This window comes from Euwallacea fornicatus, chromosome 23 (assembly GCF_040115645.1).
Source record: "Euwallacea fornicatus isolate EFF26 chromosome 23, ASM4011564v1, whole genome shotgun sequence".
In the NCBI taxonomy this organism is placed as follows: Eukaryota; Metazoa; Arthropoda; class Insecta; order Coleoptera; family Curculionidae; genus Euwallacea; species Euwallacea fornicatus.
Window position 1 is genome coordinate 208,861 of NC_089563.1, and position 21,504 is coordinate 230,364.

The 21,504-nt window shown below is 33.8% G+C and overlaps 2 protein-coding genes across 2 annotated transcripts in view; one reads left to right on the forward strand and one right to left on the reverse strand.

The window, feature by feature from the left end:
- Positions 1-16,967, forward strand: part of LOC136346446 (restin homolog) — an 89,197-nt gene extending 72,230 nt beyond the window's left edge. The window contains exons 8-12 of the mRNA XM_066295603.1: positions 11,946-12,097; positions 12,515-12,722; positions 12,776-13,056; positions 13,109-13,273; positions 13,725-16,967. Coding sequence (XP_066151700.1) covers positions 11,946-12,097; positions 12,515-12,722; positions 12,776-13,056; positions 13,109-13,273; positions 13,725-14,723 — 1,805 coding nt within the window. The 3' untranslated portion in view covers positions 14,724-16,967. The remainder of the gene's footprint in view (positions 1-11,945; positions 12,098-12,514; positions 12,723-12,775; positions 13,057-13,108; positions 13,274-13,724) is intronic.
- Positions 16,958-20,291, reverse strand: LOC136346450 (uncharacterized). The gene is made up of 7 exons (XM_066295616.1): positions 20,029-20,291; positions 19,742-19,822; positions 18,671-18,872; positions 17,760-17,985; positions 17,489-17,707; positions 17,305-17,435; positions 16,958-17,225 (listed from the first exon to the last, which is right to left on the reverse strand). Exons 1-7 carry the CDS (start codon positions 20,197-20,199, stop codon positions 17,044-17,046), a joined length of 1,212 nt encoding a protein of 403 aa, XP_066151713.1. The 5' UTR covers positions 20,200-20,291; the 3' UTR covers positions 16,958-17,043.
- Positions 20,292-21,504: the final 1,213 nt, after the last annotated feature.

Genomic DNA, 21,504 nt, shown 5'->3' on the forward strand with positions numbered 1-21,504 from the left:
ACAGACGACAGAACAAATCGTACTCAGACTAATTACTAAGATACGTCACCCCGACAACCCCCTACATAACCCATCCGACCAACTATCATACCAAAGCACCAACATGACAAGAATAACGGAAAGAATTCTGGACATGCAAACGAAATGGAAGGACAGTCCTGACAACTGGGCAATAGTAACCGCACTGTGTCTGACAAGACAAACGAGACAGTCAAATCTACAATTCCCCATTACAACCCTGTTAGAGCATCACAGCTTGTGAATTTAAATAGTGTAACTGATTCAAAAGATTTCTGTTCCTTCTTCTTTTTTCTCTTGGATTATATAAAACAATAAGTTTAGTAATTTATATAATGGGCAGAAAGACCAATAACGGTCGATAGCCCCTTTCCTTTTGGAAATAAAGATTTTTTATATACAGGGTTGCTCATTAGTGCGTCAAAGTGCGATATCTCAGTAAATATAAGTTTCGGAAGGAAATTTGTCTTAGTAAAGTTTTTGGGGAATAAAAGGCACGTATTTTTAAATTATTTTCAAATGTATAGGGTCTGTCATAAAAATGTGACGGTACCAAATTATGTTTTTTTAAATGAAACCCCCCAATTTTTTTGTCATTTTCGGATTTATCGTCAAATTTTAAGGCTAGTTTATGAAATAGATCTTAAATAAAAAATTCACCATTTTCGAGTTTTTTGTGAAAATTCGAAAATTTTGATAGCTGCAAGGTCTCACGGAAATCAATGCTGTTTCCGAACCCTTTATTTAATTTATTGTAGATACAAATAATATTGTGAAAATAAATAATAATAATTTGTTATAAATAATATAAAAATTATAATAATACAGTCATCGAAACTCACCTTTCAAATACAAATTTAGATGTAAAAAAGGGTCAATTTTCAGCAGCTCAGAAACGGTTGGGTTTAGGGATAGGGTAATGTTAACAAAAGTTGTAGGTTTTTGGATTCTGAACACGATGCCATCGAGAAAAGTAGGTCATTCTATTTGAAATAAGCAAGTTATTGAGGATTGAAATCATACAACTTCGGAGGCCTATTTCGAGGGTTATGGAAAACTCTTTTTAAACTAAAACATGTCAAAACGTAGCTTATTATATCGCCTTGGAGCCTCATAAGATCGATTCCAAAATTCGCAACGGTTAGGAAACAGCATTGATTTCCGTGATACCTTGCAGCTATCAAAATTTTCGAATTTTCACAAATAACTCGAAAATGGTGAATTTTTTATTTAAGATCTATTTCATAAACTAGCCTTAAAATTGGACGATAAATCCGAAAATGGCAAAAAAATTGGGGGATTCCATTTAAAAAAACATAATTTGGTACTACCACACTTTTATTACAGATCCTGTACATTTGAAAATAATTTAAAAACACATGCCTTTTATTCCCCAAAAACTTTACTAAGACAAATTTCCTTCCAAAACTTATATTTACTGAGATATCGCACTTTGACGCACTAATGGGCAACCCTGTATATAAAACTCCATTGCATTTTGCATAAATTGACTTGTCCATAGTTAGAATTTAAGATATTTTTACATCAGCTTTAATGAACGATTTCCAATAATCGCATAAAATAAGAAGTCACACGACAGATCTCTACGTTCTAATAAACTAAAGAATTCCCTAATTAATTATCGTAAAACCAGATTTCAACTGTTAATTTAATGATAATTCCGGAAAATGCAATTTTAGCAAATTTCTTGACAATGGTGAATATAACATTTTGTTAAAATTACAATTAAGTTGCCTCGCTCCTTACATACTCCTGTTATTACAACAGCGAAGCACAGATATAGGCGATTGCATATTGCGTATTCTGCTCTTCTTATCTTCAATTTCAGATAAACGTTCTGATTTACATAAGCCGTACTAATGATATTAACCTGAAACGCATTCACATTACTCTGTATGTTAAACTAAAATTGCGGCAATTGCAAAGGTGATAATTTGACCGCTATAACGGTGTTTATAGGTAATTTATTATAATCTCTTACGAGCGTAAAGCAGAGGAATAATGTCTCGTTACCATATAATAATTTCTTAGTTCTAGTTAAATTTTAAATTTTCCCAGGTTTTATTATTACACCCCACTTCCCCTAGACACGACCATGGGTAGTCGCTTATACGCGAAACGGTACAATAATAATACAATAATCAATATTTATAATGTATTACGACAAAATTACGATTTTTCGCAAACGTTTTGGGAGATGAGTAATAAACCGGTAAATAATACCATAATCGAAACGTATTACCTGCAGCTATTGGCAAATTGATTTACCGTCGATTGTTGAATAACGATTTGACATTAAAAATGGAAAGGTTCCTTTGAATATCGGTCGTTACACTTTAGCGATGATACCTGGGTTAATTTTACGATGAAAACGTGCAGTGAATTAATGGAGTTTTCGGCAAAAACATTTAATTATCGGTCATTTTTTTGCGACCAAAATACGAACATAACACTTTCAAAATGGTTATCTGCACGAGTCTCTAAAGATTTCTAAATTCAAAAGGCAAACGAGGTGAATTCAATCGCTGCACAAGTTGTAATATACTTGATTTAAATTAGATACTCCATGTCCACCGCCACGAAGTCCATTACAACTTTCTCCTCAAATAATTGTATTAATATTATTATACTATCTATATAGCGATTTGATTGATATTATTGCCGTAATCCCATAAAAGGCAAACCGGTTACTTTTAATTATTGGTCAACTGTAGTATAATGATCGATCTCGTTTTTAATATCGTCAGAGTTCACTACAGTTCAGTCACCAAATGATTGTTACTTAATTTTATCGCTGGAAGAGAATGTTCATTGTACCACTTCCTTGCTCTAGTGGCCAAGATTGATAATGCCTTGAATGCATACAGAGGATGTTTTGTCTAAAAGATATTAACACACAACTCATGCAAGATGAAATAAGCTTTTTTCCCAACAATGTATCGCTGCAGACATAAAGGAACGGGTACCGTAAGGTTCACACCAAACCAGTTAACTACGTAAGTTACTGCGAATTGTGACAGGTTGTTGGTACCAACGCGGCAAGTTCATGTCCATATATTAAATTACGTCGGAACGACTTTCATTCATGAAGAAGTGGAGAATGTGCAGCTTTTCCTTTGCTCGAAAATCGACAAATGGGATGTGGTTACGTGATTATCCGCCTCCAATGTAGACACAAAATTCAGTTGATTACTTAATTACTTTTACGATTTTTTAAAACAGTTAGAACATTAATTATACCACGTGTTATTCATCGTCCTAACTGGATCTAGATAAGTCTTTACAGGATCTCATAGTTTACACTAAATTCCAGATGGTTTAAATATCTTTTCCCAAATCCTCTGATTTATTTGCATGCCCATTACCAAATAAAACCAAACACAATATGAATAATTTCCTTCTCGATTTCCATATTACAACTTCAGCAATTATTCACTTAGCAGCAATTCCCTATTGACCCACTATACTTCGGTATTAATAAACGTGCGTATGTGAGACTATGAATGTTTTTCTCAATCCACACCGTTATTTTTAGGCCATTATGGCAACACTAAGTCGGCATTTCCCATTTTATTGTTCTTTTCAATAAATCGAAACTGCTGCGGGAATACCGAAATGTTCAGTCATTATCTATTCCTCTAGCTCACAGTTAAAGTAGTTTAAAGTAACTTAATGCAGACCGACATTAACAGTATGAGAACCGGAAAGGAAGTAACGACTAAAAAAGAAGCAATTATGAATTGGAAATAGGAGACCATACACACGAGGATTTCTTTGAAGATATTTGAATGGTGTAGTGCACACAACTAAACCTGACCCAATAGGTTTCAAGCGGCTCAAATCCCAATGTACATATTCTCGTACAGTATCCTCCAATCTAACCATTTTTGGATTTTTTGCGAATATCCGTATTACAAACTTCGACGTTTTCGCCTTAGACAATGAGCAAAATGAGCCTTACACATGAGCAAAAATTTTTGAATTTGTAAATCACTAATTGTGTACCTATACAGGGTGGGCCACGAGTAACGCCTCGGAGTTTCATGACAAAGCCAAGAGATTTTTGAACTGTTTCTTTTTTGAGGTGTATACAGACTAACTAGAGCTACATTTTAAAATTATTTTCAAAGTGTAGAGAGTGTCCCAAACACATGTAATTGATCAAAGTTGCATTTTTTTTAATGGAATCCCCTGTATATTATATAATTTTTGAACTCGACCATTAAAATAAAATTAAGTAGTATTAAGGTTTATGGTATCTAACTCTAGCAGTTTTTGAAATAATTCAGTTTTTGTCAAGATACAAGATAATTTTCAACACCCAATCTCTCATCCCATATTTAAGTTTTTAAAACAACATTTCAATAGGAAGCCATCAAGGGACCAAATATTGTACTGTAAGTTTCAAAAAGTCGGCGAATTGTACGGGGTGTTCTAAAAATAGCGCCAAATTCGTTCAACTTTTAACTGTTAATAACTTTTTTAATTTAAATGGGACACCCGGTATGTTGTGTTACTGTTAGATGCCGAATTTAATTATCTATCGAATATCAGTAGGATTCCCTATACCTAGTTCTACTCATTTTCGCTAAAAACATACATTTTTATAAAAATATCTAAATCCCCAATTTTAACATTATGCCATATGAAATTACTAAGATATCCATGCAATTTAATTATTTACTTACATATATTTGTATATTACAATTTTAACAATATTAATAAAAAACAGAAAACTAAGTATAATTAAAAAAAATTATATCAGGTATTCTACATGATGACCATTTTCTTCTATACATATTTTGATTCTTTCTTCAAAAGATTTTCCGACATTTTTTAGCATTTGTGGCGTAATAGAGGTAAAAACATTTCTAATTCTTATTTTCATATCATCAGTCGTGGTAGGAGGAATCTTATAAACTTCATTTTTTACACACCCCCGTAAAAAATAATCCATGGGGGTAAGGTCAGGTGATCTAGCTTTTTAGATTTTTAGAACACCCTGTACAATTCGCCGGCTTTTTGAAACTTACAGTACAATATTTGGTCCCTTGACTTCCGATTAAAATTTTTATTTAAAAACTTAAATATGGGGTGAGAGATTGGGTGTTGAAAATTATCTTGCATCTTGACAAAAACTGAATTATTTCAAAAACTGCTAGAGTTAGATACCATAAACCTTAATACAACTTAATTTATTAAAATACTTTATTTTAATGGTCGAGTTCAAAAATTATATAATATACAGGGGATCCCATTTAAAAAAATGCAACTTTGATCAATTACGTGTGTTTGGGACACTCTGTACACTTTGAAAATAATTTTAAAATGTAGCTCTAGTTAGTCTGTATACACCTCAAAAAAGAAACAGTTCAAAAATCTCTTGGCTTTGCCATGAAATTCCGAGGCGTTACTCGTGGCCCACCCTGTATAAAACCATAAGCATCACACGTTATTTTCAACTAATAAGTTTTCAAGATATGTCAAATATATGTCTCAGGTGCATTTAATACCTGAGTTTGGACGTTTTGCATGGCACGGGCTCCTATCATTGATAGCAAGTGACTGAAACGTTTTTCATTTTATAGGAAACGCTTAATGAAACATTCTCAGAAAATCGTTTGCGTGTTATGCCGGTTTTCGAACCGATAAATTTTCAAAATTGCAAATGTCCTTTGAAAATAAAGTCCTGAACAAAATTATTGCACCGCCAAAAACACATTGCAATTTTGACGTTAAGCAACTCCTACAAATATCGTCGAATTTTTACTTTTTTTTTAAATTTTAGGTCCATCCATTCATTACGAATAAAATTATGTGCTTATATTTTTAACAAAATTCTGTTACTATTGCACACTAGGTGAGCAAAGCATACCGTGTTTTTTCTTATTATGGCCCTCCCTGTTCATTATTGTAGCGTCTGAAAAATTTCGCATTTTTCGTCAGATTCGAGTCATGTTTTTCCTAACATTTTCTGGTTCGATTTGCTCCGGGATATCTAACAGTAAAGCAATTACTGTCTCCTAGACAAAGTTAGCGCCCTTTTCTCTTCTTTAACTCGGATTTTTTAATTTATTTACTGCAAATAGAGTTTAGACCACGTATGGCATTTAATACTAATCCTATCAAGGGATCTCGAACTTGAATATGGCAGTGCGCAATTAACAAAAAAAAATGAAAGTAAGAAAAGCCTGAACACACCCTGCACCTAGCTTAAATTAATTTCAATAGGAAAGATTAATAAGATTGAGGAAATAAAATCGTTTTCTCGTCAATATTCTCTTGCTCTGCAATTATGAAAAAAATATATTTAAGCAAGGAAAAATTTAGCCAAATGGTTCCACCCCTTTACTATCAGATGTATCGAAGCGAACCAAAAATGAAATGTGCGATAACATCGGCCTTTGCTGAAAATTTCAGTATCTGGCGAGATACTTAAAAAGCGAACCTGTAATTAATTTAAGAAATAATATAGTTAAAAGTCATTTAGCATCATAGTTGTGGTATATTTTCAGTAGGGCGTTAATTTTCTCCAGGAATTTGTTTATTTATTTCTGAGCCAGGCGCCTTGAACGTCGCTGTCTACTAAAGCAAAGTCCTGAGCATAGGGGATTTTGGGAGGCCTCAAGGGATGCTGGCTTCCGTGAATTTGTTTCGGCTGACAAGTACTTCTCGCCTTTTTCCCTTCTCTTGACAATGGCGAACGTAAATGTAATTCAAATTAAATTGTTTCTCGTACGTGAAGCCATCTATCCAGTACAAGTTGAGATAATTTGAATAGGAAAGAGGCAGTGCTACGCCATTTTTTGCAACGTTTGTTGTTGGTTTATTTATTAATTTTCAAATGTCCTTTTAATAAATTTCAGAAATTTTACCTTGGAAATCTAAAATAAACATATTTAGGGTTTTCGTGCCAGTAAAAAACACTTTAAGTCCAAAATAGTATGGTTCCTGAAGAGACAGATCCAAGTTTCTATGAAATGTTATGGATAATTGACTGGTTTTTACCCCGGAACGCTCCTGCTTCCAGAATTTATAGAATGCACAGGATATTCCAGAGAAGAATTCTCAGTATGGAGATCTTGGAAATAAGCTTAGATACGAAGTTGGTTAAACTAGAAAAAAATGCATATTTTCAAACTTAAGAAAATAACGTTTTACAATTGTTAAAATTTCAGCTCTGTCTGAAAATATTCGAAACATAAGGAAATTTGAATAAAATGTTTACACATCAATACTTCATGGTTATTACATCTGGCACACTTCAGCATGGAATGTGATAACCCTGCAATAATTAATTGAACGTCCAGCATTGAATTAATACTTTCATGAATACAGTTAAAGTGCGTATATTTTCCCGGACCGTACAGGCGAATCCCATCTCGACCATTTAAAGCAGTCGCACGAACATGTTGATAACGGCCCGTTACAACTTTTGCTGTTACGGGTCTGTTCATAACTGTATTCTTAATATTTTAACTATTTGGCATTGTGCCTGACCGAAATTCTTAAAAGTACTTTATGTGTTTGAAGCAAATTATTTGGTTTTTTCAATTTAAATTCAATTCGAAGTTCTCAAGAAACTTTGTTTATATTATTATTTATGTTTTAACGAATGAACATTTGTTACGAGAAATCGATGTATAATGAATGAATACAGTTTGAATTGCATTCTTACCAGATTTAAACAAAAATTAAGAATTTAAATCAGGTCACAATGCCGACTAATGAAATTATAACTACACAGTTACAAACATGCTCACGAGAACACAAGTGAATGGGCAATATTTCCAAAAATTTAGTTGCGAATTTATGTTGACGTCTCAGAATCGAAATTTTGTAGTAGAAAATTGAACGAACAAGTGAAAAAAAGTTGTTCCAACAGTACTTTTGGGGGTTTCAAAAACAGTTTTTTTTTAATTATGCGAAAAACAAAAAAAAAATCAAAACGACGTGGAATTGTGCATTCAATTCTCTTCAACTTTTCTCATTTAATCGTTTGTTTCTATCTCTCGTATGGTTCTTAAAACGCCCCAACGAGATATAAACGATTCCTCATTAGCATTTTCCTTATGATGTAAGGAAATGCTAACGATGCTATGCTATCTTTCACTCGATCAAAACTCCAATAAAAATGAAATTAGATTAGATCACAATCCTTGACAATGGCAAATGTATAAACTTTTCAGTTATGTAATGATCAAACCTAAATTGTGAATCTTGACGTCATCCATGGAATTTTTGTTAAGTTGTCCAAAAGCGGAAGCAAAAATCACACCATCGCACCTGGCACCATCTTTCGGAACGCGCGCCTAACTACTTCACCCCAAAAGCGGGCTTTTTAGATTGTTTTTACGTTTTGTGATTGTGGTTTTAGTTAAATCAGGTAATTATTTCTTGCAAATTAAGAACAGGCACATTTTAAACAGTTTTAAGCCAGTTTGTTTCCTAAGAGGAGATTTCGACAGAGTAATTTAGCTTTTCCTAGATTGTTGATCAAATGAGCATGTTTTAAAAGAATTTCAATATCCCTGTTAGAATTTTGAACGTTGCAAGAGATTCTTGCGAATTGATAATATGTCTTAGGGCTGTCCGGTAAGTAGTCAGGCTGACGAATACTATTTCAACATTTTTCAAACGCTATCAGCACGTTGAACTTGTATTTGTTCGCAAAAGATTCCTCGGTTCCTTTAATATCGAAATAAATTTTCAATGTTACTGAAGCTTCTGAAGAGTGCCGATGTTGCGTTTCGGGCAAATATTTGGTGTAAAAATTTCAGTCCTCTACGCACCTTCATCTATGGTTTGCCTTAGCAAGATTTCCATTCAATGAAGAAACGTTTTTCGCGCCGATGGACTTGGCGTTTGTTTTCTAACGCAAACCGCGCTGCCAGGCCTATATTATTGTAGTACATCCTGTAGAGTTAGTTCAAAGCAAATTCGCGTCGTGAGTGTGTAATGCGAAAAAATAGAACGGTAATTTGTGATATCTATACCTGATACCCATAAAAAGCGCATTTCCATCGAAAAATTGATTAATGGTAGAGGTTCTGGAAAAAAGGAAATGATTGATTAGTTGGCTTAAAAATGTGGATTTACCTTGAGGAGTTGCTTTTCGGCTAGAGGTGAATAGACATAGGTGAATGGGAGAATTTGGCAGTGGTGCCAGGAGTGCTGATCGTAGGTTCGAACATTGTCTACGTACTAATGAACTTAATACTAATAATCTTAAACCGTAAAATCCAGTCCAGACTTAAAAAAAGTTCAGCCTTCCAGAGAAGTCTAATCGATATGGAATCAGTAGACCGTAGGATACTATAGTTATTTTGTACCATTAATCCATATTTGATGTTTTTCATAGGTGACTTTGGTGTTTGGCCAAAACGGAAACATTGAATTTACGTTGTGTTGTCGACATTGTTTCCACATTATCTGAACAATACGTTTATGTTTGCGAATAATTTCAACAGTTAGCATTCATTTAGCAGATTCTTTAGAGCAACGCCAAAATGTTACAGTTCCGCACATAGTTTAAAATACAGATTCAAGCTGCCCCTCAATACTCTTTGAGCAAATACGTCGTCTTTTCAGGAACCTGAACTGAAACCTAGAATTGATTTTTCAGTCGAAGTTTATCATCGTAGACGATTTAAAAAAAAAAAAAATCTGTGTTGCATCAGCGCCCTCCAGCAATTTTAACTCAAGAATTCCTTCGATTGCGAAGGAGCCGACACATTACTGAAACATTTAATCAACCTTTCTAACAAAAACAACTTGAAAAATGCAAATTGGGTTTTAAACTAGCAGCAATCTTCCCATGGCACAAAAGTCTGCGTGAAATTGCGAATTTTCTGATCTCATCTATGCCAAATTCACAATCCTACGTGAAATGAGCTAAATCTCGCATATCTTCAAGCACAATAGAAGTGTGAAAGAACAAACAAACAAAAGATATGATGATTTAATCCTCCTTATAAACCGGAATTGCGGTAACAGTCCATTATTGCAAGGAACACTTTCCTATTGCGGAATGGAGTATAAATAATTAGATGAAAGGAAACGTTATAGGAAAAAAGAAACGATGCGTATGTGAAGATTGCAAATGTGTTGGGTAATTTAAATAAAAAATTATGTCCATTTTTCAATGTTGAAAGCAATTTTGTAATGATTTAAATTTAACTGTTAGTTGCCATCCACTTACACATCATAACAATTATGCATGCAGCGTGGAAAATGGAGAATCTGATTGATTTGAGTTCGATTTAATTAGGGTAATTAAATATGTTTTAAAAAGTAACCTCAACATCCGGATATTGATGTTAATTTCAAAAAGTGGTAAAATTAATTCGGTAGTTTTTTGTTTAATTGTTGCTAAGTGCTCTGCGTCGGTTAATTGGCTAATTGTGGAAATAATTACCGTGAGCCTTAGAAAATAGAATAATAACTGGGTGGGTAAAAGAATGCATTATTCAATAGATGTCAGAGAAAAAATTTTACTCGGGCATAATTATTAGAAACAATTAAGTACTCGGTACGCAGGAAAAAAGTGACCCACAAATCGGTTCTGGTTAGTTCGCGATAACCAACTTCTGGTTATTCAAGAATGTCGTGGACGTTGGAAGCGAAAAATCCTTAAAAAATCCGTACAATAGGTCATGAAACGTAGACTAAAAGTTGAGGCAATTTTACCCCATCCAGAATTAATTTCAGTTCTTTTTCTCCCACTCCAACCGCTGCTTTCTCATCTTCAAATTCTCCTCTGTACCCAACAAAATTGTCTGCAAATTTCAAGGTCAAATTGAAAGCAGTTAGCGCCTAATTACTCGAGACTGAAACAATGTGACAAAACCAGACCAAGACCATTCATTACCTATGGTATTGAGTAATCTTGTGAGGGGATGTTGAGCTAACTGGTATGTAATTAAATCGCCGAAAACCATAGCTAAAATGTTGGGAACCGTTGAAAATATTCGTCGCGTTGGAAGTGAAGTGTTGAGAAGTCGGTGCCGAAGATCTTCAGTGCTCTCTTAGTCGATCGCGGATGTTATGTACGTTGATTTAGAGGGTGAGTATGTTACACAACAAGAAATTCCCCATGAGTTCCAACAATTATGAGCAAAAATTTATTGCTCCTCTTGACCCGGAAAGTGCGTTGGTAATTAAAAGAGCTTGGCTAGCAGGCCACTGATGGCGTTTCGGAAGTGACGTTATTAATGTGTATTTAAATCACCACTCAACGGAGCTTTTAAGGCAACAAAACGGTTGAAAAATGGGATTCAACTTGAGACTCTGCGTCATATTAATAGCGTTACGACAGCTTTGCGTAATCGCGCAAATCCAACGTTTCGATGTATATTTTTGGAATACAAACTAGAGCCAAGTTCACAGGGTTTCGTTTTTGGAGCTTATTTTGGAACGAAAGATACCGGGTAATGGCTTAAATTCATTTTCCGTTATAAATATAATTGCGGCAGATCGATGTTTTATCAAGGGCCAATGAAAATGTTTGGCTTCGAGCCAATTGAGTTATGAAGAAATTGTTCAGCTGAAAAGAAAATCGTAAACTGAATATTTGATCAACGGTGATTTTGCTGTGTTTACGTCTAGTGTTCTCAAAATAGTTCCTCAATGAGAGAGCAACGTTGATTTTAACAAGTTGGGCTTGAGACATTGCAATTACGCGTTCTATCAAACTTTTAAAGTCACCATCGATAAATCAACTGAACCGACCTTTTGTCATTTGGACAGAAGCGACATTAACCTTAAGAGACATGGATGGATAATGACTGTTGTGGTATTTCTCTTTTTCATACCCTTCGTAGTTGAAATTCTAACGCCTCGAGCGTTACACGTTAAAATATGTGAATTGTTACAGGCGCCGTGACGTTTTTTTTTTTTTGTTTCAGAGTCAAACAAGCCCACGTTTAGGGGGGGTCGCACACCGCCCTCAGTTCGGCCCCCCGCCCCTTTGTCCACCCGGACCCCCGCCAAGAAGTTAGTCCCATCCCCTCGCACCGCCGAAGCTCTGGCTGTGTTAGTACAACATCTAGTTTTTAATGTAAGTACATCAAATACGATTTTTCAACGGGCTAACCTGGGCTAACTTACGGAAAAATCAGATTGGGAAAAAACGATTCCTTAAAGAGGCAATTTTGGTGATTTTCGGCATTTTAAATTGATCGTGGGCCTTCCTCAAACCGAATATTAACACAATTTAGCTTCGGGACATTGGTTGGAATTTACCCAAATTGAAATTTGTTTACTTTTTCTTATCAGCTTTAATATATCTCTACTACTTCAGAATAGATTTAGTGTAAGCCAAAATATGCCAGTAATGACAATACGGTTCTGCCGTAGCTTGTGGTAATTTCAAATTAGTCAGGTCCCTCCTATATTTTCCCTATTACTCCACAAAATGAGCAGAGTTAAGCAAAAAGCAGGAAAAGTTAAACAAATCAATAAATTTTTCATTCAGGTCGGAGCATACCAGGTACCTCAACTGAAAAAACAAGTAGATAAGTATCGTCTCGAAGCCGAGGAAGTCCGATTGGTTTGCATAGAACTTGAAACGGCATTAAGCGACATCAAACTTAAAAATGTTGCTTCAATCGAGGATGAACGAATTAGATATCGGAAAGACATAGCTGACCTAAACGAAAAACATAGACATCAAATTTTACAAGGTAAATGTTTTAGTCGAATTTCGATGATGGTTTAAAACATTGTCCTTCAATAGTAAACAGTCAACATGCAGAGGCTCAGGAACACCTTAGACAGGAGAAAGATCTGCATGAACAACAATTAAGGGAAAAACACGATGAGCAGCTCGCAAAGCTGCGCAAAGAATTGGAGAAAATTCAGAGATCCTACGAAGAAGCTCTCGATATTTTGAGGGAAGAGAATGATTGCATTAGGGAGCAAATTGACGAAAATCGCTCGGCACTCGAAAAAAGTAATTTGGATAACCAAAAACTTCGAGACGATTGTGAGTCGAAAGAGACACAATGGAGGCAAGAGGTGAGTTCGAAATTGTGTTTTTAAAACTGAGTTAATAGGAAAAAAATTACAGGTGGATATTTTGAAGCAACAGAAAGAGAAACTGAAACAACAAATAGTGAAGCTTGAAAATGAATTTCAAGAGAAGTTGAAGATCTCAGAGGAGGAGAACAAGAGGCTGAGGGATCAAAATGATAGGCTATTGAGTTACGGTGATCACAAAGATGTGGCAAAACAGGTATGAGTAACAGTTTCGTCTACCGGCTCAAACTGCAAATTTAAATTTCTGCTTTCGGCATTCGAAAATCGAGATATCTACAGCATATCGGGTGACCCACATCAAATTTACAGGATGGCACAGGTTTTCGGCTGCAGTTTCCAAGTGAAGCTTTATGGTGTGATTTTTTCACCACTAACTTTATTAATTTTTAATATACAGGACGTTTTTGAACAATCTTTCGTTTGAAATACGTGCTTCATAAAGCAATAATGGTAACGGCATCAATTTAGACATTTTAGTATGGCCAAGTATATCTTTTACTTGACCACTTTTTGCGTTTCTTTTTTCATCCGTAACCTTCAATTGCATTTTAATTCGGGGAAATTGATACCTTTTGAAGGTTTTACTTTGAAAAAAAGACCGTAAAACAACATTTGGAACATTTCTCATCGCATATATTTATTTCCAGGAAGTCCAATCCCTAAGGGTGGTTTTGGAGCTAAAGCAGAACGAAATAGCAGACCTACGAAAATCTCTTGAAGAAACCCGTCAAAAACAACAAATTTTCGAAGGTGTCGAGGAAAAAGCTGCCGCTCTTCACGCTCGTTGTGAAGACATAGAACATCAACTTCAAAGGAAAACTGAATATGAGCAAACTTTGATCCAAGAGAATCAGAAACTGCAGGAATCGCTTAAGGAGAATATGAATCATTCGAGGCGGTTGAGTCAACATAATGAAGAGCTGCAGTGGAAATTGAGGCAAAATAAGGAGATATTCACGAAAGTTATTAAACAAGCTGAAGAAACTGTGTTTAATCGATCAGGTGTTTGTAGTTCCAGTTTCAATGAAAACCACTTTACTTCTCAGTCGATTTCGTTCAAGGATACTGAGAAAAAGTTGCAAAATTCTTCAGTATTTGAAGAGGATATATCACCTCCGTCAACTCCGAAAGTGAAAGGAGTGGTTGAAAAATCTGACTCTGTGAGTTACGTGCTAGATCTAGATGAAAGTCCCGATTTGGTAGCTTCGAGAATACTGAGGCGGAGTTTCAGGAATAGTACCCTACCAAAAAACACCCCAAACAAGTCTCCCTCAACAAAACAACCGAAAATGAAAAATGTCCTAAGCACTAGTGCTTCTTCCATTGCTCTGCTACCTAACAACAAAGAATTCGAAAGTCCTATTTCGGCTTCTAGTAGAAACGGGGACTACGAAGACGACGTCTTCTTGTGGGAGAACCAGAAAGTTTCATCTTACCAAAGCGAGAATTCCAGTATAAAAATAGAAGAAACTTTAGACTTGGATGAGGAAATAAACGAAGAAGACCTGCAACTTCCAGCACTGCCCAGTGAAATGGATAAGAGGAATGGAATTCTGGCCTTACCAAGCCCCAGTAGATTGGCCGCGGATTCAGCTGGAAGCGAGAGCAATTCCGAAGATGAGAGCACCAGCTCTTCCCAGTTGTGAAGTGATAAGTACTTCTCAAAATTATTGTGATAGGAAACGATACTTCACGTAAGTGCGCGTTTTTCTTTAGTGACTTTGTTTAGTATGGTGAAATTATGAGCGTTTTGATTAAGTGGGAGATGTGTGCGTTAATTTATGACTGCAAAAATGGAAATTTACGAAACTAAATCATTTTAAATAGCTTTTGAATACGTGCAGAGAGAGATGATATTAGTAGTAGTATTATATACGTCCATATATTTATATTGATTGTTTGGATTTACACATCACTCAGCGGTATTATTGTTAATTTTTTATAATGTATTTACCATAATATATGCCCAACTATAAAGTTTTAAATCTTAACAATAAATGTTATTTAGTTTAATTCCTTTTGTTGTATTTATTTTATACTAAACTTGTGTTGAGGTTAGTCATATTCTTTAGTCAATTGCTTCCTCTTGAAAATATTCGTTCACTTTAAGATTAAATTGTCGACTGTTGAAAAACAGAGTAGATGGTTTTGACACCCTCTATCCTTGTTCTACTGTGCTTTTTCAACACTCGTAATATTGATTAATTAACGCAATCGTCAGATAAATATTGGTTGGAATAATTAATTTTACCTGATGAAACTGATTATTATCCATGCGTTAGTACGCATATGTCATAGTTGTTTGTACACACACGTTTTGCGTGCGGTAAAGTAACTTTAACGCACGCTTACAAAAAAAATATTATAGACAAGATTTGAACGCGGTTGATACGGTTCAAACTGGCGTGTAGCAAAGTTGAAATGAGCGTTTTTTTTTATATTTAACTACATTATATTACCGAATAATATTTTTATAATATTTGGCAATAATAACTAAGAATTTTTTTATTTAAATATTGTATAAATATTTCTATAGAATAATTTTAAAGTATTAAAATATGTGCTTTAAAGGGGCGTAGGTTCACCAAAATGTCCCATGTGCACAAAGTTATTTGAAGATTTCAAATCATAGTTCAGAACTCTAAATAATAAATACTGTCTACTGTTTAAGTAGTTTGATAAATATCTGGAAAACATATATTTTTGAAACGTGTGTGTGTTTTCTTAGTTCCATATTTTCTCTTACATCTGTAACTAGGGAGTGTCTATCTTAAAAATTAAATCCATAAGACAGGCGAATATTTCCATATCATTTACCTAAGGTTATAATGCAAATGGATATTCAGGCTTATGTGGTTAATAGAATTCTTTCAGTAATATGGAAAATGCCAAATTACATAAATATTGTTTATCTGGATACAAACGTATAGAAACAAGACTAAAAATTTAAAGGCCAAACAATGGTGCACCATTTACATAATATAACTACTATCTCTCCGAGCATTCATCAAGCTTTTGTAGTTTCAGTACCTTCGCCATTTGTCATGGGAAGTACCGCTACTTACAGTTTTACTCCTTCATTACAAATACTTTCTTTGCGTATAACTTTTTTCTGATTTCATTTAAAATTACTTAACACATATTTACCCTTAAATGTCTCCAAAGCTCTTTACATCTCTACTCCAACAAATTGTGAGCAGTCCCTGCTCGCTAGACAGACACATCAATCCTCATAGATAGTTTTTAAGAATATTCACAGTTGTAACAAAGATCTTTGGATATATCCTCAAAAATCATCCAAGAAGCGACGATTGCGGTTAAGTTATGATTACATAAGCGTAATTATTATTTAGTTTTGATACACTTAGCTAAAACTTTAAAGAACTATTTCATCTAAGCGATATATATGTGTATTCCAGTACAAGATTTATTGATTTATTTCAGGTGATAGATACTCCGCATCATGAATAATATCACTAATTGAAATTTGTTACTTTGGATTTGTAGATTTTTTAAATGTTCATTAATAGAGTTTGTTAGACATAAGAGTCTAACAATCATTATTGCAGATAGAAGTTGCATTACAAACATTGTGGTTGGTACTTTTAATAATAAATAGATTGTAGGAGTTGAAAATTCCCTATTCAGTATTAAAAAACCGATTATTGTTAACTTTAAGCGCATAACTTAAGAAGTTTGTATAAATTTCTTATACTTATGATAATTTGTATATTACGGTGTTATTAGTTCGAGTGATAGAAATATTATTTATTGGTTTGTCTGACTTGTTAGGACCAAGTACTAGATATTTCCACACATTTCGTAAATTTACTGTACATAAAGTCGAGTTGCAAAAGGTTTATTATAATAAAGTTACTACTTACAAGCAAGCTGAAACTTTAATTACTTTCCCTTCAAGACTATTAAACAACCTCCACAGCAATAAGTAAAACAGAGTAAACAATTCTAAGCATGATTAACATTTCTCCCATCCACGTTTCGGTATTCCCACTCAACACCACCGTACCCTTTTACCCCATTTACCTCAATGGTGCAGAAACATTCATTTACTTTACCTTCCCATTCTTTGCTAATATAAAAGTAAGGAGAATCTGTTATGTTGACTTGCATCACATAATCAGTATTTCCTGAAAAAGAAAAATCAGCATCGAAGATTCATATCATTACCTGAATAAATCGAAAGCTTTGGACGATCTTTTTGAATACCTGCTCGGAAGGTAAATGCATAATCCTTCGGAAAATCTCCATTTTCTCCATATTGATAGAGATGAAGATCACTGTCGATAACAGGGTACATTTTTCTTTCTCGTGCTTTATATACGTAACCAATTTGCATTCTAAAATAAAATTTGTCATTTCAGTTTTTCCTTCAAGGGCGTCGTAAGTGTACCTTGAGTAAGCAACTGGCTGGCAAATAGTTCCGACAGAAAAATGATCTCCATTTTCTGCAGACACCCAATGAATTGTATATCTCCTGAAACTATCCCACTCTCTATTCGGGCTGATACTGTGATCCCTCATTGTGACAAAGTCAATGTTAAATTCTTCCTCATCAACCACGATTTTGGCCTTCACAAGGCCAAATTGTTCATAATGAAGCTGATGTGCTCTACAATAGATATATAATCAGTTAGTTTAGTAGATAATTCTTGCCTACCGACTCTTTCAGATTGACAAAGTATGATCTGCTCCACTTTTCATAGGCCAGCACTTTGGCCATGTTCCAAGGGTGCATGTCAGTTTCATAGTTAAACCATGGTTCATCCGATGAAAAGGAAGCCTCAATTGTAACATTGTGTGAGATTTCAGGTTTATAATGCTCTTTTAATTGGCCTGAGAAGGTGATCTGCCATTTTTTCATTGGTTCCACAACACTAACTTTTAAACCTAGAAATAAGTGAATTATTGTGAATGAGACAAAAATGATCAGATAAAAAAACAGTAAAATTTTGAAATTTATACTATATTATATATATATTATAACATTGGTGGATATACATATACGAGGGCAGTCCAGTGATGCGGAAACTCTCATACCTCTGTTAGATCCGCCACTGCTTGTAATATAGAGTCCTCTTTAACAGAATTCATCCCTTTGTTGTACTTACTGCTAGGTGTAATATTAATAAATTCTTAATTCTCAAAAAATGAACTCAATTAGTATTCAAAAAGATTGCAAATTGAAATATTTTGAAATTCACGTCAAAGCTTCTTGCTATCATGGCGAACGAAAAGTTGTTTATTTTTCCTAATTTAAAATTCAAATGTTACGGCGTAATATTTTACAACAAACATGATAATTGTCTTTTTCGTATAATTTTTCCACGCTAACACAATAAGTGGACCACGGAATAAAAGTCAGTTTTAATCCGAACCTCGACAATGATTATATGAAATGTATTTAAGAAAATATTACACATTCATCGTCAAAATTTAATGGGATTTATGAGTCTGATGTAATCACAAACAACGTTGTTTCGTTTTCAATCCTTCGGAAGTTAGGATGGATACGAATTTTTTACCTCATATTTCATCACCCTTACTGCCAGAAACGACACGACAATTAATTTACCTTCTGCTCCATAACCTTCTTCCTCTTCCGTATTAAAAAGAGTAGTATCAGGTATTTTTGGCAGTTCTAAAATTCCAAATTTCGAGTTTTTGATTTTCACATAGAGAATTCCATCGATCAGTCTGTTCGGCCTTCTTGCAGTCCCTACTATAAAGTGGTCACCGTTTTTATTTGCTCCATTGAAAAATACTGCATCTACTGCCTAAGGAAAATCTCATGTTAAACGTGAACCAAAAAGATAAAACAATAAATAAAATCTAATTTTGATAAATGTTTAGGATCGTTTCTAAAACTACGTTACAATTTGTTTTAACAAAAAAATTATTTACAAGAATGAGGGTCGAACCAACTGGTAAGGCACTAATTTGAGGTAGATCGTGTAAAATCTTTCAAAATTTGTAAAGGCTCTAATGGGAAAATTTCGCTCCTTTCTTTATAACAGTTGAAAAATTCCCCATTTTTTTATTAATTGCGGTCATATTTTAAGGTATTTTCAACAGCAAAAACTGGCCAAAATATTTATATAGTTTAAAAAAAAACACAGACTTACTTTAAGTCATAGCACATAAATTTCAAATCGGTTTATTTAGTTTGGAAAAATATGCTCATAAATTTAAAGATTAATAAAAAGTAAAAAATCTGCAATAGTTATGAAACTTTAAAAAGATTTTTAAAAATGCTAGAAATTGTCGAATTTTTATAGAATTGCTTTGCTCCGCAAACTTGAGTAAGCTCTCTTTGAGTAAACTTGATAGGCACAAAAGGAAAAGAATATCATAAAGTCTCATTGAATAAACGTTCTAAGACACTTCGATGAAAACCGACACAATGTCTGTGGAAGTACCAATAATGGAAATATCAAAGTAAAAAATTAAATATCTGTAGAATTTTATTAAAATCGAATTTTAATCCATAATATAAAATACTAAATGAAATATTTGGAAAACCCATATAATGAATATAAACCTTCCCTAAAAAACAATTTATTTTTACCTTTAATACATTATCAAATATTTAACATCAGATATCTACCTAAAAGGTTGCTAATAAAAATTCTAAATAAATACTTACTTTAGGAGTAGGTGCCAGTGTCTGAATGTTATCTAAAGTCTTATAGTATTCCTCAGATTTTGGTGATAGCCAATGGCGAACCTGAAATTTAAATCGTTGGAATCTTATAAAACATCTAAGAGCGTCTTATAGAGAATTACTCTAGTGTCCTCGCATGCATAATTTCTCATATAGTTAACCAAAAAATTAAATTATAAAGTTATCTACGCTTTTAAACGTATATTCAAATATACAACTGTCCCCCTAACAATATTTTGTTTGTATACCAAAATTAGACGCCAATTTACCTTGCGCATTGATAATAATCCATACAAAAACCATACTTTTAACCAGTAGACACCATTTCGCCTCTGGTAAATCCCAAATATCGGTTTTGGATTTGTGTCTAGTATCTTGGCAATCAAGAGTGTGATTGCCGAAACAAGAAAACCACATAGCAAATTAACAGCTTTAACCATTTTTTAGATATGTACAGAAAAAAATTAACGAAGAATGTAGGACAAACTACAAATTTGTCTTCTCTTCATTTGTAATATAAAATTGTACCGCAAACTTAAATAGAATTATTTAGTATACAAGATAGCGTTATCATTTTTAATAAAATTATACAGTGAGGACCTAAAGTCGGTCTCATTCCAGCCTGACAGCCACCCAACCCCTTCCTAATTTTTTTTATTTCTAATAAAAAAATGTCAAATACAAAAACAGAATCGTAGTAAAAATGGTTTTATCGAACCTCTTGAAAGCTTAGTTTTGGTTTATACAGAGTCTCATAATAACGCAGTGACTCACTGTACATTTATTAAATGGGAAAACCCATATGTTACCGCATTTTTCGGTTCTACGTAGAATTATAGGCAGACTTCATGTAGCATAAGTTAATCACTCGATTTCCAAATAAATACCATAGGAAATGAAAATTACAACAAATTAAACTTTTTGCTTGCATTTTTTCGCTATTATCTGTTTCTAAAGATTCTCTAAATAGTCACTTTAGACTTTTTGACAAAGAAATGGTACAAATGGCGAATAACAGTTAAGCGCGAAAACATAAAAAGATCAAAGTGGTAATTTACATTTTCGAAATAATTGGACTTCATGTAGCATGTACTACATGAAATCTACTTAAAATTGTGCAGATACTAAAAAAATTAAATAACGTACTGGGTGCCCTAATTTTGTGAGACATTCTGTATAAATTAAAGTTAAAAGACCTTTATAGAGTTCGTATAAAAACCTACAATTTTTGTGTTTCATATTATTTCCTACAATCGAAAACAAAGTTGGGGACATGGATTTTAGCTCTTCACTGTATGTCTGATAGGTATAAGTGGATCACGCGCAGACTTTACTCGACCAAGACTCAGCAATAATCAACAAGCAATTCTTATCATTTCGCATACGCGTATGACTATTGAGTAATTGTGTGATCAAAAAAAATTATTTAGAATATGCAATAGGAGATACTTGATATCAAAGCAGAATCATCGTAATTTTGATTAAAAAATTTAGGATTTCCTTAGAATAATTATCCATGTAGTTCCTTCAACCCTTCTTAACTTAAAATTAAACACCCCCATTGCAAAAAAACTGTCTTCAGAGTTCGCCCCTTTAAGGTCCTCCAGCCCCTTTAAAAAGCAATTTCTTGAATATGTTTATAAGAATTTTTAAAATTATTTTAGTTTCTAGAATAACATTTCAAAATATTTCGACCTTACTTCCGAAAGTCTTATAGTTAGTTTTACATATTTTATTATTGTCTA

What these genes read in the sequence shown, in the direction of transcription:
- LOC136346450 (XM_066295616.1), bottom strand. Translation starts at nt 20,199, where the DNA reads ATGGTTAAAGCTGTTAATTTGCTATGTGGTTTTCTTGTTTCGGCAATC. An exon ending in CAGCCAGTTGCTTACTCAAG is followed by an intron (nt 17,436 to 17,488) that starts GTACACTTACGA and finishes ATTTTATTTTAG; the next exon opens with AATGCAAATTGGTTACGTAT. An exon ending in TGCATTTACCTTCCGAGCAG is followed by an intron (nt 17,226 to 17,304) that starts GTATTCAAAAAG and finishes TTTCTTTTTCAG; the next exon opens with GAAATACTGATTATGTGATG.